The sequence below is a fragment of the Falco peregrinus genome, chromosome 2 (genome assembly GCF_023634155.1).
Source record: "Falco peregrinus isolate bFalPer1 chromosome 2, bFalPer1.pri, whole genome shotgun sequence".
Lineage (NCBI taxonomy): Eukaryota > Metazoa > Chordata > Aves > Falconiformes > Falconidae > Falco > Falco peregrinus.
Window position 1 is genome coordinate 59,726,786 of NC_073722.1, and position 18,340 is coordinate 59,745,125.

At 37.7% G+C, this 18,340-nt stretch overlaps 1 protein-coding gene across 1 annotated transcript in view; it reads left to right on the forward strand.

The window, feature by feature from the left end:
- TRMT9B (tRNA methyltransferase 9B (putative)) overlaps positions 1 to 16,880 on the forward strand; it is a 121,349-nt gene extending 104,469 nt beyond the window's left edge. Inside the window, exons 5-7 of the mRNA XM_055795429.1 lie at positions 5,387 to 5,541; positions 8,532 to 8,705; positions 11,598 to 16,880. Of these exons, the coding sequence (XP_055651404.1) occupies positions 5,387 to 5,541; positions 8,532 to 8,705; positions 11,598 to 12,634 (1,366 nt within the window). The 3' untranslated portion in view covers positions 12,635 to 16,880. The remainder of the gene's footprint in view (positions 1 to 5,386; positions 5,542 to 8,531; positions 8,706 to 11,597) is intronic.
- Positions 16,881 to 18,340: the final 1,460 nt, after the last annotated feature.

Here is an 18,340-nt window from a genome sequence, read left to right on the forward strand (position 1 = left end):
TTCATGGCAGGATTCCTATAATTTTGTTTCATTATCCTTTGTTTACTAATAAAGCTGTTTTACGTAATGATTCATATCTGGAAGCAATTTAGTATGTCATCATAGTCCAATTTGTTGCCTTCATTATTGAAATGAGAAAGTACTGTCAATCAGAATGGAAGTTATTACTATGATTTATAAATTCAATCCCAACTGTAAGCAAAGTCCTGATAGAGAAATCCTAGGTCTGTATTGAAGGGCTGCAGTGAGGTTTTGCAGTTGGAGATTAATTGGATTTTTGTATTTGCTTGGAAGAAAAGACATGTGGTTTATAGGTGACCATTAGGGCTGCACACTTAACTTTCTGTGGCTGCTTATATTTGAGTGAAAAGACTGGTAAGTCTGAAGTAAACTGGAAGTAAACTGAAAGTATTTCTCACTGTGTATGTAGTTCTCCCTATTCTGTAGACGAGGGGAGAGAGTGCAAATTGGACTACCTCACTTTTTAATTAGCTGTTAGTGTCAGCTACAGCTGCACATGTTATTGCTGGAGAGCAAGGTACTGTGGGACATAGACCTGGCTCTTGTGGTTTATGCTGTTCAATTTAAGGCCAGTGATTAATTAGGTTATTGGACCCATAGCTGGAGTTGCATGCGTAACCAAGATTTATGTTGCTGTGGCAACACAGACAGACACAACTGTGGTGAATTTCATAGATCTTTGAAGTAGGAGTTCACCTAATCCAAAATGGGATTGAGAATTCCCATCAGTGCATGAAGAGTGTAACTGAGAGGGATCCTCATTAATAGACTGAAACCTTGCATATCTGACTCTCAAACTGAGTTAATTCCTGCAGCTCATCAAAGGGTTAGAGAAAACAGGCAGCTGCAAGAGAGAAGGCAAAAGGAAAGCCTGTGGCTCAAATTGATCAAGAGCAATTGATTTGCAGACAAATGAGAGCAATGCAGGATTTGATTACTACTGTGAAAATCACAGGGTGCTTCCAAGAGGCCATTGACAAAAAGTTTGGAACATGTTCCACGTGTCTGGCCTGGAAATAGAGGCAAGTGGGAACTGCACATGAGCCAGGTCAAGACTTCACGGGATTATACATCAAATTAAAATAGTGGTGGTGGCATAACACATGCTAAGATAGATGAAGATGTGAAAATCTTAGGTGGATGGGAGTGGGTAACCTCATTGAGGAGGGCTGCAAGGGGTTCAGAAGAACTGCTGGAAGGTGTGGAAAGCTTTGGGTGGGCTGTGGTAGAGGCAGAGGTTTTGGACTGGACGCTACCTCCTGTGCTTTGATGTCAGGGCACCCCCTTGCATCTGGGAGCCACCAACTGTTTTGTCGATTTGAGGATAAAGGTATGTAATATGGTATAGTCAAAACTGCAAGTCAGACACTTTCAAAAACAAACAAACAGAAAGTCTGAATGCACTTCCCCCAGCTAATAAAAATAATCCTGATTTTTAAAAAATATTGGAAACTGGGATTATTAACTTTTGGTAGTTGTCATTTCAAGGTCACATGGTTAAATGTATTTATTATTTCAGCAGCGATAGATGTCCAAGCAACATGACTTTCCTTAAAGCAGTATCCTTGAAAAGTTAATTATCTAAAAGGTTGCACAATGTTAATGGAAAAGGAAGAAATTTGATTACCTTGGAGTCAGGAACTTTTAGTGAGATATGCAGCTATGAAAATACAGGATATCATATGCTTGTACAATTCCTTGTACCTCCTGGAAAGCTATAATATTTTGGTTGGTGTTAGTTTGTTTGTGGATTTTTGTTTATTTTTTTTTCTTTAAACAAAGAAGGAAAACAGCAACATAGGAAAGAGTCAATGGGCTATAACTTGTTCACTTTCAAACAGTTTTGTTCATAGACCATAGTTACATCTGATGGACTGGTGATCCATTTCCCCACAAATTCAGCAGAAATTACACTGCAATTTTCATCCAGTTTTCTCACTTCATAGATCAGTTGCAACAAGGGCCTGTTGTAGTCTCATGAGCAAACTTTGCTGACCAGGAAAGACTGACAGGCGAGAAAATCCTGCTCTTCATTTTTTTACCCAAACTGCTGGTGTGCAGGAAGCTGCATCCGCATTTTGGGGACTTGTCAAGACTTGCTGTGGAGTGACTGAACAGCTGGGTGCCAATTTACTGCACACTCCCTACTCTGCACCCGGTCTCTGCATGAGCCCTTTGACAGGAGCGTAAGCACAAGAAAAGAATTGAGCATGGGGAAAGCTTGTCCATAATTACCACCTTCTGCTCTTCTTCTCCTCTTTGCTGGTTTTATCAAACAGCTTCCAGGAAGCTTAAATGAGAACTGGAGCAGATGCTGAAGCAGTGGGATTTCTGGACGTCTCAGATTTTAATTACCTCCTTTGCAAAACAAACTTTGCAATTATCCTGGAAGTTATAATCCAGAAGCTGGATGAACTGAACATTTTTTACAATGCATGTGCAACAGAGACACTCTCTGGTACTCGAGGCAAAGAAGGTGTAATGGTTGTTTTTGTTTATAAAGAGAAATAGAGGTGTTGAGTTTGGCTTGTGAAGTTACATAGCTCTATGTTTCTGATGTTTTCGATGACATTAGACTTGTGTGAAACTGGTACAGCTGCAGGTCTGATCAGACACGCAGGTTTCTTGCCTTTCGTAAGCATTGCAATGAAGAGGTTTATTGCTAGAACATTTCCCTGCCGCGCTTCACAGTAAAACCTGGTAAGTGTTACGGATCTTGACTGGAAAGTCAGTCTGGCAAGTCTAATTTCAGCCTGTGACTTAATTATCTACAAAATATGAACAATTAGCAGGAATTGAAATCATAATGAAACAGTAAATGAAATAGTTTGTATTTTAATCGACTACTGTTATTCTAAGATTCTAACCAAATAATTATCTTGACAATGTTTATATTAATTGTATCTAAAAAAAATAACCTGCAGTGCAGTGTTGTAGTATATGGAATTCTCTACCGTGTCCCGTATAGCAGAAGACTCATTACCAGTCCAAGTGAATGAGAAAGCTAAAGGAGAAACTTAATGGCCTTGTGATTCAGTAGGACAGTAAGCCGAATTTCAGCCTACATTGGAATTCAATAAAGACTTTTTAGGAAAAGTATAATATAACATTGTATCAATGGGAAAATTCTTACCGTCGTCGAAGTCAAGTTGGCTTTTGTGTTTTTTTTAAATATTCAAATTAACGTTCAGTTCAGACAGCTACTTCCGTAGTTGGCATAAACTGGAATTTCTGTAGCATTTGGAATTTAGTATGAATGATTAAAAACATTCTCCTTTTTTCTTTTAGGAACAGCAAAGTTTGAACAAAGAGCTTCAACTAGAAAGTTAAAAACACTTGGAAACACTGAGCCGCATAGTAACCAAACATGAAATATAAACTAGAGCAAGGAGCTTATCAGATGACAAAAGAAAATAAATGATTGTTAGTCTTTGGAATTTCTGCTTATAAATAGAGGATTTCTAGGCAGTTGAACAACAAAATAGAGTGTGTTTTGAGGCAGAGAGGAAAGACAGCTGCAGACATGAAACACCCAATTTGTTTTATTTAATGGTCAAATAAGAAAAAAAGAATGGGCTTTTGACTCTTAAGGAATCTTTGTTTGAAATTACTGCAACCAACCCATCCTGTTTGACAACATAACTTGAAATGGCATTCTGAGAAAAGTTCTGATTGAGTGACTTCTGGCACATGTAATAAAATTTTAAGCCTGTGTTTCAATACTGTCTGCTTCTGTTGTGCAGTCTGTTTTCTGCTCTTCAAAATTACACTGAAAATGTGCCTATTAGGAATTTGCTATACTGTTACTGAATTCTCTGTGTGTGTGTATAAATATATGAATATACACATATTCAGGTAGTAAAAGGTGAGATAATGCATCATAAAAGATAACTGTGGATCATACCAGAAAAAAAGAAAGTAAGGATTGTGAAAACATTGAACATAAATGTTTTGAGGAGACATATTCATAGATACTACAGTCAGAACAGAATGTGACGATTTTAACAATTTGGCCCAGCCTTACATAGCAGAGTACATAAACCCAGTGAAATGGATCAAGTCTTACATACTCTTCTTGTAAGCACTCACACACACTTAGTTTGAAGTACAGTAATACTTTTTTTGCAGCCACTGGGATTAACTCCCATTTTCTTAACGAGAAAAGATTGTGTTTGTAAAACAGGTATTTTGAAGACCACACATTATTTCTTGTTATATGTAATACTTTATTTTAAATCTTTTCTCATAATAACTTTTTTCAACAGTAAAAGACAGAAAGAAACATTTCTTATTATGATTCCAAAATGTGTATTATTTGAAAATCAAGGAAAGGAAAAGAAGAACTTGTTGTATATTTAAAGCCTTTACTTCTGACATTTTCGGATGCAGCCAAAGGAGTCACTTCTATAGTTTCATCTTGATAATATATTGCTCAGTTTCTTGGAAGAAGTTTGGAAACAGGCTTTAATCTCTGCTGAATACTTTGATACTTAAGCAAAGTTTTAATAATGGGAAGGAATACTTCCTGAATAAACAGGCAGTTTTAATTAATTTCAAGGATGCCTTGACACTTTGAAATATAATGTCATCAGCCTGCATCAGATACTAAAGCCTGACTTGGTTGGTGCTTGGATGGGGGGAATTCTTAAAGAAGATGTAACATTCTGTATAAAGGGACTCAGCGTCTGCATGCACTTGGTGTTTTACATGAGTTTAGGGTTAATATTAAAAGTCTAAGAAGATACCACTTTTCAAGTGAATCACTAAAATAAAATACTTTGCTAAGAACTTAAGATAGTGGAGTGGGAGCAGGGAAATCATAGTTTTGTGGCTGAAAAATTTCAACCAACTCATCACTTCTAGAGGGTAGGTCAACCACAAATAATTTATGTGTGATTTAGGGGCTTTGGTTTCAGGGTCCATGTTACATTTCAAATAACATACTAATAGTTTGTCTACCTGTTCACCTTAGCTACAACTGAAAAGTCTATTCTTAATGTCCTGTGCTTAATCATTCTGTGTTTTTGCAGAATACAGGCCCTGTTTTGCACCAGATAAACTTTTACTGCATCGGTGAACTTTAATTAGGAATATGCATGTTATTGAACAGGCACATGCAGTTATATAACACTCCTCAGGCAAGATGATATATTTCAATTTTTTCTTGACTTCCATGAAATAAAATCAGATACTTTTGAGTAAAGACCATTTTATAAATATGATGGCTGTTAGATGGTTGTAATGATTTTATGAATGTGAATTTACAAGGTCCTGAATTATGCATGCCTATGAAATGCAAAGTCTACACTACGCAAAACACGGTTTGTGTTTTGTTGTACATAATCTTTATTCATTATGTTTTCAGGATGGAACATGAGGCTACCCAGCTAGAAAAGCAGCACGTGCATAGTGTGTATGAAAATACAGCTGCCTACTTTAATGATCTGCAGAGCAAAGCATGGCCTCGTGTTCGAAACTTTCTGCTGGAGCAAAAGCCTGGCAGTCTCGTTGCTGATATAGGTAAGTTATTCTCTGAGGTAGCACGAAATATTGTTTATAAGCTTTATTAGTTTATATATTAGTCATATATATCCTTCAGAGCAACTCTGAAGTCTTTAAAACTCATTTAAATTTGTTTTAAAGATGTTTTATAAGTGTTTTAAAACCCATATTAGATGCCATATACCACCTTATTTTATTTCTTTGACAGTGTATCAAGTAGCCAGTAAATACATTTTTTGCATTGTCTTTGTTGACCTAAGCCTTAATCTACCAGTTTCCCCACAGTGGTCTGTGATCCCCCTGGAGGCCTTTTTTAAAAATGGTGGTATTAGCTCAGTTACTTCATATTTCAGTCTCTTGGTTTAAGTACTGCTGGTCTGCAATTTATTGCTTTTCATTTGTTCTAAAACCCCTCCTGTCTAGGCTTTATCTTAAGAGAAAGCTTCTGATGTGATTGCTATTAAAAAAAAATAAATTATGATTTGAGAATCTCCCTGTGATCCTGAATAGGGACACCGAACCCTCATTTTCCTGCTGTGGCATTGTCTTCCCTGCGTGTTCAATTTATACCTTGATTTTCTCTTGCACTTACAGAGTTTTCAGGGTTTTTCAGGTCTTGGTTCCTTTGTTTGTGTTGTGACTTCAATCCTATACAGCACATCATTGCAAACCAGATGCTCCTTTGCATCATTGGATTTTCCTCATTGTTTAGACTAATAAAATACTTTTACACAGCAAGATGTAATAAATGTACACAACAAATTATCCATCTGCCTTATCCTATAAAAGGGAAGCATTATTTGAAGATACTGTAGGCCATAATCAAAGATAATACATAGTTATCTTGCTGCCTCTGAGCAGTACCCCAAAAATACTTGATTACTGTTATTTTTAATATGTATCTTCTTTCAAATGTCTGTGCCATTTTCACTAATAATCTCAGGAAATATCCTGTGGCATACACTCATCCAACAGTCAGCTTAACAATATTTCTCAGCCAAAATTTTTTTTTCACCTCAATAGAAGTTATTTGAAGCTTAGCTGAAGTTCTTTGAGGCTTTTATCAGCAGGTATCGTGGTGGTTGCTGAAAGCTTAAGATCACCCTGTTACAATTTCAGCTGAAATAATTTAGATGCATGTGATACACCCAGAGAGAAGGCAGATGCTTACTTGCCAATAAGGATATTTCCCATCAAGGCATACAAGTTATCATCTCATTTTATGAGGTTTAATAAGATCTACAGGAATCTGACTATTGTGTTTATTTTTGGTATGTATTGTGGGAGGAAAGTTGCCTACTGGACCTAAAATTTTCAAAATGGGATAATTGATAATTTCATTTTCTATATAATACTGCCTTTTATTAAAATATCTTTTTGTATAATTGCCTTCTTGTTCATTCATCAAAATAAATTACAATAGCATGGCCATTGTTAACAGCTTCATGAAGGAATCCACCCTCCTGATGACTCATTTAAAAGTGAATCTCCTCCTAAAAATCTTTTAGGGTACTGGGAACTTTGTCACTATTTAACTTCATTCCAGAGAGGACCATATACTTCCAAAAACTCACTGTGATTAAAAAGCACTTCACCAAAAGCCATGTATTAAACAACTGAATCTTCTAAATTAATGCATGTTTGACAAATGTGCTCCTTCTGCAAACACAGTAACCAATAATACTTTATACTAATTTTAAAACTTACGCTTTCTAAGATGCAGAGCTTCATGTTTTATTGCATATATTCCTTGAACTGCCTCAACAATATTAATCTTTTCCATTTCTCTCAAGTGTTACTTCAAAGAATAGTGCTTGCTTTTTGCTTTAAACGTGCTCTTTTTTCACCGCTGAAGTGTTGTGCTGTTCTCCAGCAGTTCCTGTGCTGTCTCTCTAGATAATGGTGCACATTAACATCAATGAAAGCAGCAGCACTGCAAGAAGCAGTGGTGTTTCTAAAGATAGCTCCAGGCCTTTAAATCGAATTACTAATACTGTGATGGTTCTCTTTGCCAAGCTGCTACCCTATTGCTTGGCTGTCAACTTTCAGAAATTATTCTTCACTACTGACCCATAACTGCAGTGAATGTTTCCTAATCTAATTTTGAAAAGTGCCTGTTATGCATATGACATTGAAGAACACTGAAAGATTTCAATTTAGTGCAGCACAGACCTTGAGAAGACATACTTTTAGGTGGAACACATTCTGGAACTGTTCATTTGTTTTACATGTGTTATAATGCATAGGCACAAAAGCAGGAAGGGGACATGCCTGCGACATGGCAGGAATTTTTATGATTCACGGTTATTTTCAAGTCTGTACTTGAGGTTAAAATTTTCCTCTCGAACTTGTGTCAGTGACAGCTGTGGTTTAGGACTTGGAGAGAAATGGGATGCATTGGAGAGGTACTCTGCAGGGTTTAGCAAAGACTGGGGAAGGACTTGGAAGAGAGATCTACTGCAGGCAACTAAAAAGACAAAACACACTGGCTTCAGGAAATCCCCTGATCAGAAAGTAGTTGGAAGCTGGAAGGGTATTGAGGAAAAAAGGTCAATAATGCTTACCCTGTTCTTACTCTTTCCTGGGTGCCCATTTACGTTCCTTGTTGGAAACTGGATACCGGGCTATATAAAGGCTTGGTGTGAGGCAGCATAGTTGGATTTTTGCTCTAAGACATACAACACTACCTACAGAGGACCACTCCTTCCTCCTCCCACCTGCACTTACTCTTATTCCCCCAAAAAATACACATAACCTGCTATTACACAGGGCTGTGTAATAAGTATTTTTGCTGGTGGTGTTGCTACTGTTACACTCCTAACGGTGTGAGCGTATACTTTCGAAGAGTCCAAATGAACTCTGCAACAGTTAGGCTAGTAGGAGCAAGCCCTCATTTTGTTTTTCAGGAAATCTTAGAATTAGGAAAGCCCTCCCATTATTTTCAATGCTTGGGAGGGATAGCGAATGTCTGGAACATATGACTTCTGATGTAGTATTCTTTTCTTTAGGTTGTGGAACTGGAAAGTATCTCAGTGTCAACAGTCAAGTGTATAATCTTGGCTGTGATTACTGCGAGCCATTGGTAGAGATTGCAAGGAAGAAAGATGATGAAGTCCTGGTATGTGACAACCTTAACCTTCCCTTTAGGGACCAGTGCTTCAATGCAGTCATTTCCATTGGAGGTAAGAACGTACACGCATTCTGGCCCACAGCAAATGAGAATTTTTGGGGATCCTTTTCTTTCCACGTGTCTGTATTTCAGTTAAATTAATTTTGAACCGATTCCCTTGGAATCACAGCAGGCATTACTGAAATGAATGTAGTAAACATGAAAAAAGAAATCAGTTCCATTGCACAGAGGCGCTGTTGACCAGGGAAGTATGCGGATTGTTTGTTTGATAAATAGCCATAAAAGACCATATAAATGTGGCCTTGGTCACCCTGTGGAGAATAAAATTCCTTCTAGCATGCATTTTAAACAAGTGAAAACTAATGTAAACGTGGCTGCTCGCAGTTTAAACAGATTAGGTGGTCAGGATAAACTCTTGGTTCCTCCTTAGGATCTATTTTGACCAGCAAATGCATTGAAATGAAAACTTCCTTTCTCTATAGCAGAACTTGAAACTCATGTTGACTATTAGGTGTTATGAATTCAAATTTCCCTTAGAATAGTAATGAAATCAGAACTTAGAGACATACAAGTGCCTGTTGTATGAGTGAAGCATCTCAGCATCTTAACTCCTCTGACTTCTCTTTTTGAAACTGTTACTCGTAATTTGAGAAGTATAAACTGGAAAAAGGTAGATGAGGGATTCTTAGAGCACCCAGTTGCAGTGTACATTTTTAGCTCTACCTTTGCTTGAGCTTCTTTCAGGCTGTTTCATTGTATCAACAAAAATATAAAACGTGATAATTATTATTGGCAGCAGTCATCAGATGACTTGAAATATTATAGAAATGTGTTTTAAAATGTAGTTTTCACATATGCAGGTTGAAAGAAAGGGTGACTAATATGCAAGCAGTATCTATATTACTTTGCTTTTTTATTGACGAGTTAATGAGTGAGCCCTATCCAGTTTTCAGGTCTTGTTTTCAAATAATTTCAGTGCTGCCAGATCAGCTGACCTGTAAGGGTAGTGTACCTATCTAATGTTTATACCAAATATAGACCTGACAAGATGAGAAGTTCACATGGTATTTCTCCACATTTAACAATAATGGATTTTAATGCCTCTTAAATAGAGGCACGGTATTCCTGTGTCCATCTGATTCTAAATAAAGGGGTTTTCATCCCATTCCAGAGAACACCAAGTATTTATGTACATAGTCAAATACTTTTCTAGGCTTTGCTGGTATAATCCTGTTTATAGGATTTATATTTTTGCAGAACCACCAGAGTGATTATATAATGTTAAACACGAAGAATATTTAACCCATTTAATGAATTGCTTAGATAGAGCTTGCACAGATTCTGTTGGTTGGTTGCACTTCTTTTTGGTGAACTAAGCTCACATGCTTATGTTGTCTCTTTCGGTTTTGATATTATTTTGCAGGAGGTTCTGTGGTGATATGTGGCCTAGCTCCAGTATGAGAAACATCAGTTCCTTTCTCCCCATCTTGTTCAAGAAATTGAAATAGTATTTTGTAATTTTTTTTGCAAAGTTTGAAACAATATTGAGGAGAGTCAGGAGTACCTGGAAACAAACACTAACCGTATAGACTGGGGAACTCTTCTCAGAGCTTGCTATCTTGTGTTCTCAGCTGCTTGTGAGGGCCTAGTTAATATCAACCGCCAAGAGTGCTTTTCTTGGCTTGCATAAGAAAAGCTACGTTTTTTCCCCTTGGTAATTTAATCATTGTTTTGAATAAAGGCAGGGCTAGTTGGACACATTTTTCATAACTACAGTGTTGAAGTAACACTGTTTCTACAAGTAGAATTGGCTACTGTCAAGCAGCACACACAAAGATAATCTAATTTTTTGAAAGGTATGGAGATTTCCTCAGCTAAGAACATAGACTATTATTATACGTTGTTATATGGGTAGATTGAATATTTTGCATGTAGAAGTGGCTGGCTCAAAGTCCACTTGAGACTTATGGAATCAGTCCTCTTTATGTCATTGATTAAATCACATTTAGTACTGATGACATATAGAACAACATGACCAACATGGCCAGTCTCAGTGCAAGTTAATGTTTCTGAGAGCTTAGAGAGAAAATAGCTGTCTTAGCTATTCTCTGGCTATTAAAATTGGTTCCTTCAGGTGAACAGGAAGGTAGAAACAATGTAGAAGTATTGAAATGTAGCTTCATTTCACACTGCAGTGAAATCTGAAAATGTGGAAATTATCCTGTGAAGAAAATTCAAATATAGTGATCAATAGTTTTATTTTGAATTTGACTTTTTAATTATCAATAGCATAACATAATGTAACAAAAAGTCATCATTTTCAGACATGCAAACTAGACTGAGACACTTCTCTTTTTTTCCCCTCCAAAACAATCTGTAAAGGCAATGCCTTTCTACAAAATTAAAGCAGTGGAAAATGTTTCTGTCTAGTTTCTCACTAGATCTTTTGAAGGTGCACTAATATAAAACTACACAGTATCTTTTTTTCTGATATGACATTTTTCTGTACTTATTAGATGGTGAAAAGATTTTCTGTTTTCAGGAAGTCTGAAAAGTGTTCCAAAAAAAAAAGTCAAACTTAATATTACCTAACTCACCTAAAGGCCAGGCATTTTAAGTGAAAGCTAGTCATGCTGTGGTCTTTTATGGTTGATGTTGAGAAAAAGAAACCTCCAGCTTATATGCCTGACTTTTCTTGAATCCCTATTTTGAGATGAGATTATTTTCCTTCTTAGGAATTTCCCTATTTTTATCCGTTGAACATAAATGTAAAAGACAGCATTCTGGGGTATATTGCACTGTAAATTCCACACTGTAGCTGACTTGCAGTGAGTGATATTTGGGATATGGCGACTAAAATGAGTAAACACATAGACCAGGTTGTAAGACAAGTATGCTATATCCTTAGTAATGTTCAATACGTAACACCTTTCCTTTCTCACAGTGATCCATCATTTCTCAACTAAACAAAGAAGAATCAAAGCAATAAAGGAAATGGCAAGGGTATTGATACCTGGGGGCCAGATGATGATTTATGTTTGGGCTATGGAACAAAAGAATCGTCGCTTTGAGAAACAAGATGTATTTGTTCCTTGGAACAAGGCCTTGTGCTCACGGCATTTTTCAGAATCGAATCAACCTGGAGATAAGGGTGAGTTTGTGCGTGCTGTAAAAAGCCAAGACATGCACCCTACACAGCTAGTCATCTCTGACTGCAGCTACCAAACCAATCTGCAGCCAGAAACTGATTCAAAACACTCCCAGAATACGGACCATTGCTTGTCCAGAGCCTGCTGCATGAAAATTTCTGAAGAAGAAAACAGATTTTACAGTGCTCTAGGAAGATCTTTCCGCTCATGGTTTTTCTCCAGATCCCTTGATGAATCAGCCCTGAGAAAACAGGCTGATAAAGTGAAGCCTCTGAAGAATGAAGGAGAATGGGCAAACAGTACTGTACCCCTTCAGCATTCGCGACACTGCAGTTTGGATTTAGGTCACCGTGGGACACTGTTAAAAGAACGAAGTTTAGATGATGATGATGTGTTCGTGGAAAGCCTGCCTCTCAAAAAAGCACACTGGTCACCAGCCACAGATGCACTGAAGAATTTAAGTTTAAATGGAGGACACCAAAGTGTAGCTCAGAGCGAGAGTGAAGAAGCCTCGTTTATAAATGGCCCAGTGGAAGACAGGGACTGCAGCTGTGGTTGTAATAAAGATGGTGCTGGTAAGTCTGATGCCGGCAAGTTTTTCCAAAGAACTTCAACAACTGACTCCACTGACTCTGCTTTGGATTCAGCAGTGTCTGTTGGGGACCAGACTGGTGCCACGTTGGATACAAAAGCTTTCATGCGTTATTACCATGTTTTTCGGGAAGGGGAGCTGTGCTCTCTGGTAGAAGAAAACGTGCCTGAGCTTCAGATACTTTCTTCCTGCTATGACCATGGAAACTGGTGCATTATTGCAGAGAAAAGAGGAACATAGCTGTAAAGAGAACAAAGCAGAACCCAGTGACTGAGGATTTTAAGCTGCTCTTTGTATACCTGTGATTGTGCATTGTGACACAGAATTTGAATCTCATGTAGTTGTGTTCCATTCATTTCTGAGTTATTATCTCTCTACCTGTTTAACTGTCTAATGCAAGGTCTGTATATAGGAATGTAAGCAGTAAACAATATTTATGTTTTGTTAAACTTTTATGAAGTTAAAACTGGAGAGTTTTGTATTGCTTTTAGCAAATGGTTGTTTTTAAATATACTTTTCTATTGAGAAATAAAACCTTTTTTATAAGACAAGGATCAGGGCATCTTTTATGAGAAATACCCTCTCAGTAGGAAGTCTAAGCTTTGTTCTTCAAATGCTGAACATGTGTCACATGACTCTCTGTTCACAAAGTCCTATAAATAGGGACACAGGCACCTATAAAAACATACTTGACTCTATATTGCTAGAGTGCACACTGCAGAACTGGGAGCAAGCATGGTCCCAGTGCTACTTCATTCGGGTTAGAGTTGTTAATGGGCAAAAACTATATACAAAACAAGCTCTACATATTCTGATGTTTGATGTGTGTATTTGGGAGCAAATGACAGAACAAATTTTGAACTTTTGTTTTCAAAAAAATTTAATTTGTTTCTCAGGTGCAGGTTAAGTTTTATGTGTTAGTTTTCAGAACTACTTTATTTCCTTTGCTGTAGTTTTTCATTGGTTATGTGTATATAGAAGTCAGAGGGATTCGTGAGAGTATCAGTATTATGTAAAGGTCACAAAATATAAAGTATTTGAGTTACATATATCTCTGTAATAAGCCTGGGAAGCTACGATAAAATTAATAAAAATCCAGTGCATATCTGGTCAACTGTCATATTTGCTCTTCTCATTCACCAGCATGAGAATATATATTAAATGGTGTGTTAAGTAATGTAGATAGGAAGAGAATACAAGTCCAGTTTGTATGTAAAATACAAATTCCTGTCTTCTGCAGTTTAAGTGAATCTTTTCACATTTAAATCATAATAAAGTGCTTAAACAGCTTTCCCATTCCCTGTAAGACATAAATTTTGCTGAACATGGTGCCCAATCATCATCCAGTTGTATTATATTGTAGCAGTTGCTCTCATATAGTTCTTTACACTCAAATGATCTCCCCCCTTTCAGTGAGAGGCTGATGTGAGGTTTTATATGCTGTGGATAAAATGCACCTGGCTTCTGAAGATCAGTAGTGAAACAATAATTGTTACCACCAGAAGCAGGGGTAGAATAGGCTAATTGCCCTTTTAGCACAGTTACTCTATTTCTAGGCTTTATTTGCTGCCAGTGGTTGTAGTGTAGGGCACATCTTCAGCTAGATTTCATGACCTTTAATGGAGCTGCAGAGATTCACCCCAAAGATCCATCCTTCTGTTACAGCAGTTTCAGAGACCCACATTCTGCCCTATTGTTGAGCAAATAACTTTGAATGTGAAACAACAGGAGTGAAATGTTTAACTTTTCTAATCTCCACTGCCTGAGTAGATGGATTTAGGGTTGTCCAATAGAAAGCCCTGATGGTGCTGAGTATTTTCAGGTGTATCTGCTGAGGAGTAATTGCCACATGGTAATGCATTATAGATTTATTTACCGGAGCAATGCTTATAGAGCAATCATCTTTGTCTTCCTCATAGTTTAGGATCCTTGAGCTTTATCTTTCCTGGGTGTGTACCGCTTGCACTCCCTGATGCCTTTTGAAAATAAAACTGAAAATAAAAGAGACTTCTGAAATACTGTTCTACTCTAAGTGCTACTTTTGATACAGCTTGGGGCTGTGGTTCTCAGATTCTGTGTCTGAGCCATACTTCACAAAACTGGCAGTGCTCTCTGTGTTGCTGGGTCCAGCTGCTGAGAGGGCTGCTCCTGCTGCATCCTCAAGCTCCAGTTTTGGAAGCATGGTGCAAAAATACCCGTGCTGGCACATTGCAGAGCCACCATGGATCGTGCTGAGCTCCACACCCCATCTGCAACATGCTGGTGTCAGACAGACAAGGCCTGCCTCATTTGTTGGGAATTTCTGGAGGAGCTGAGGATTTTAGAAGAAAACTCACTTGCTTCCAGGTAAGATGTACCAGTGGATATTGAGCATCCCTGGAATTTGGGCAGTGTTTAGGAAGAAGGTAGTTGATTACCATCCTATATCCAATTTTGAAAGTTCATCCCTAAACTCCAGCAGGCAGAAACTCTATTGTGTGTATATAAAATATTTATAAAATATTACTAATCTAAACTGACAGCTGGGTTAGCTGACTGGGGGAAGGAACGTTTTAAGTTTGTTACCTGCGTTTCTGCAGTCTGTCTGTGGAGTATTTGGTGCGTAGTCAAGCAGGCTGATGAAATTTGGGGTGAATTGAGAAAGGAAAGGTGTCCATTCTCTTTACAACAGAGACTTGCTATCCTTGCAAGAAGCTGAACCTGTGTTTCAGGCTCCAATGAAAGCTTCTTCCTCTATCAGCTCTATGAATAAGAGCTCTCACATCAAAACCACTGAGTTACTTTAAACAGCTTTTGTCTCTGTAGACTTTCTATGCATTGTTTGGTTTGAGAGTCTTAAGTAATTGTGAAAAGCATCCCCAGTTATTTCTGTATTGTTTTTTCTCTTGTTTTGAGCTGATGCTATGAAGTTGTGTTACATGTAAGTTTGGATTGTATTATTATAAATCCCTGGGAGAAGGAGAGGTTTGGTAAACTGTTTGGTTGGGGTTTTTTTCACCATGTAATGTAATTTTTATAGACTGAGGATCATGAGTGTGAGGTCTGCACAGCAAGCCTTTATTCCTGTATGCAGTCTCCCAATCCATTTGTGGAGGCTGCCTCGGTCTGTAACAGATTTATCATCTTGTAGGAAGCCAGATTACCTCACTCAGATCATGATGAATGTCTCTCTTGATTGGTTTCTCTTTTGATGAGGCCCTTCTTAGGCAAAATGTAATTTCCGGAATAATCCATGTGATCTCGCTCTTTAATAGCTTACAGACATAGTTAATGTGCTCAGAGAAGTGTGTATACCATTGAGAAGTCCATAGTAAATGAATAAGTAAATAAAACCCGGTTGTCCTCGCATGCTAAAACTCTCAGCAGTGTTCAGGTTGCAAGATCTAACTGTTATAAGGTAAAGGCAAATGTGTTCTTGTATTTCTTGTCTGACAAGTGAGCGTTATTCTCACCTTAGTTATGCCGATAACAAACCTGCTTATGGTGGCAGTGGGCTAGGGTTGCTCCCAAGCGGCTCATCTAGCTTTAAGCGGCACATAGAGAAGTCTTGATTACATGAGAAAAGATGCCCTGGATTTCTACGATTTAATTTACTAGTTTCATTGTCAGTCTGAACTGGCTAAACAAAAGCTGCTACCTTATTACTCTTACAGGCTGTAATCCAAAAGGACAGTTGCAATAAAAAAAGGTACAATTGAACAGACTTACTTTTGAAGGACTAATATAATTGCAGTCTTTGATAAACGTAATTTTGTCTTTTTTTTTTTTAATACATGTAAACATTTATATTAGAAGTGTGGAAATAGAATATTTTTTGGTACTAATGGTAACTAATTTACTTTCTTCCAAGCTTATGGTGTAGAAATTTTAAAAGCACAGATGAGGAATGAAAGTTATAAGTAACTTGTATATAAATATGTACCAGAAAAAATCTGCTAGAATATTTATGTGCACAGTTTACAATGCTGAGTGAAGAGCTGTTTATGTTCTACCAGCAGAATATCGTTAGTGAACTACCTGGGTATATTCTGAACAGAAATAATGGCTCTGGTCCTGTGTCCTCTCTGCTGTGTCATGCCTCCATCAGACTATTCCTATCACTGTTGGGCTGCATTAGTATCAACATTGTGTTGAATCTATTGGTCTACCCACTTCTGTTGCTCAGCACTTTTCCAGGATTTGTGGCTGCTTTTTTACCCCAGGAAAATGATGGGTGTCAGTGTTAAATATATACAATTGTGTATATCTTCTGTGAGTTCAGCATTTCTTACTCTTACAGTATATGGATTCTGGCAGCTACCTGTGATTTTATCTTCTGATCTGCTGGTTAAAACCATGCTTAGCTACTGCTCTGTAATCAGTTCTTTGTGCATGGAACCTATTCTATGGTATTTGGCAGAAAATGAATCCTACTTGGTTAAAATATTACTTCCTACAGAACTTCTGTGCTTTCAGACTAGTTAATAAATATATTAGCCACTGGAAACTCTGTGTCTTGGAAAGTTCTTAATGAATGTTAAATTTGAGAAGACTCTCTTAGTGCTGTTTGCTCAGTAAGTTAGACCACGTGAAGGTGATGCAGAGCAGGTAAGCATACTGATCTGCTATGAAGCCAGGGAGTCTGCCTTTACTTTAGACAACCATAGTCTCAACCTAACCATAAATGTGATCCTTTAAAGATAAATAAAGGTGATGAAATGTGGTTTTTACCACGTCAGTATTATATGTCCTGTTGATGACAGAAAAGCAGCATGGATCAGCAGAATGAATTGCTACAGAGCTACGTTTCATGCTCCTTCTGATCTATTTACAGTCAACCAGGACTAAGCTTTGTGGTGTAAGATAACATTGAAGTATTTCTTTGGGATTGTCGATGTTCTTTTTGCACCAGCTGAAATCAGAAAAAAAAAAAAAAGAAGAATGTAATTAGAATTATGCAATTGCCTGGTGAGGTTATAGCCCTGCTGTGTTAAAAGTGCTTTCACAGTTGCAGTGATAGTTTATTGTGTATGTACAATAGCAGCGATTACTTATTGTGCAGATGTGTTTATTATAGTAATGACTAAGGATCTAGTAGTAATTAAGCACTATCCAGGTGAGTATTAATACATGCCCAGTAGTATGTAACCTAATAGTGTTTAGGTTATGGGAAAGTAGTATGTGCACAGGCTGGACAATAGGGTGGTAACAGATGTAATTTCAGGGGGATATGGAATGGTCTTTATGAAGAAGGAATGATACAGTGTTCAGAAAGGCTAAGGAAAAAGAACAAAGACAAGAAGTATACAGAGAAATGAAGGGGAATGGCAAAGGTGGGAGCAATTACAGCAGAGAAAGCACATCAGCACTGCTGGATATTCTTGGCATACGCAGAGGTCCTGGGTGTGACTGCTCTTACTTTCTGGAGGGTTTAGTTGATCTCTCCCTGCTGTTTTACTTCATGAGTGTGTGCAGAAGGAGGAATGCACCTCTTGCCCACCACCTGGAGTTCAATACTCTTTCTGTACAATTCCGAGGCTAGGTGTATGCAGATGAAGATTGGTTAGGGATAACAATTTTTCCTTCCTTTGTACCTCCATCACTTCATTGCAGCATGTTCTGTTTTTATTCTTTTTATTCTTGCTGAGTGCTTCAGTTTGCTCTGGTTGATTTGACATCGCTCAACTATTCCCACAATCTGGCGTTGCATTTATTTTGGCTAGGTACCTCTGCTACCAATACAGTTGCACTGGTACAAGCTTTGCATGTAGAAAGGGTTGTATGGACAGATTGAACAACTATTAGGGCACAAAAAGGTGCATATTTTTAGCAGTTAATGATCCCAGTGGCTTGCTGTTATTATTTGTACAGTAACTAAAGCATGTTATCCAGAATAATGAAATGATTGCTCTGAGATTCCCTCTTAACACATTAGATGTGTGCATGCTGTAGAAGAATGTACCAGGC